Below are 470 nucleotides of genomic sequence, written 5' to 3' on the forward strand. Positions count from 1 at the left end.
AGGCGGCGACTGCAGTCAAGATCATAGAACCCTTAGTCCGCCCTCACCCTGCCCAGCCACTGCCGGTTTACCCAGCGCGAGCTTTGGCGGCGGAATAGCACAGTGCATGCTAATTGGTCCGCCGCACATGTGACGTAAGGCGTTGCTCCCCATGGATTGGCCAATCTGTCAGTGCGTGCAAGAAGTAAACAAACCCCGCCCGCAGGCTACAATGTGGGCGTGGCCTTCAGGTGAGGGGTGTGGTCTCGTGCGCCCTGCTCACGCCCACGGCGTCTGGGAGATTTCTTTGAAGTTCCCTGGAGCGGGAGGGGTTGCAAAGAGGTGCCGAACCTATAGGGATACGCCCTCGCTCCGGAGATGAGGGTGGAGATCTCGGGTTTCTCTTCTGCCCCTACCTTCCCATTTCCATCTCCGACCTCTGCCCTTGCTGGGGTGCAGCGAGGACTGTTGGGGGGCAAATGGCAGTAAGA

General features: G+C 59.8%; 1 protein-coding gene across 1 annotated transcript in view; it reads right to left on the minus strand.

Moving 5' to 3' along the window:
- Positions 1-206: 206 nt before the first annotated feature.
- Positions 207-470, minus strand: part of GK5 (glycerol kinase 5 (putative)) — a 135244-nt gene continuing 134980 nt past the window's right edge. The window contains exon 17 of the mRNA XM_006869869.1: positions 207-444. Within this exon, the coding sequence (XP_006869931.1) occupies positions 207-444 (238 nt within the window). The remainder of the gene's footprint in view (positions 445-470) is intronic.

The sequence above is a fragment of the Chrysochloris asiatica genome, unplaced genomic scaffold (genome assembly GCF_000296735.1).
Source record: "Chrysochloris asiatica unplaced genomic scaffold, ChrAsi1.0 scaffold00136, whole genome shotgun sequence".
Lineage (NCBI taxonomy): Eukaryota > Metazoa > Chordata > Mammalia > Afrosoricida > Chrysochloridae > Chrysochloris > Chrysochloris asiatica.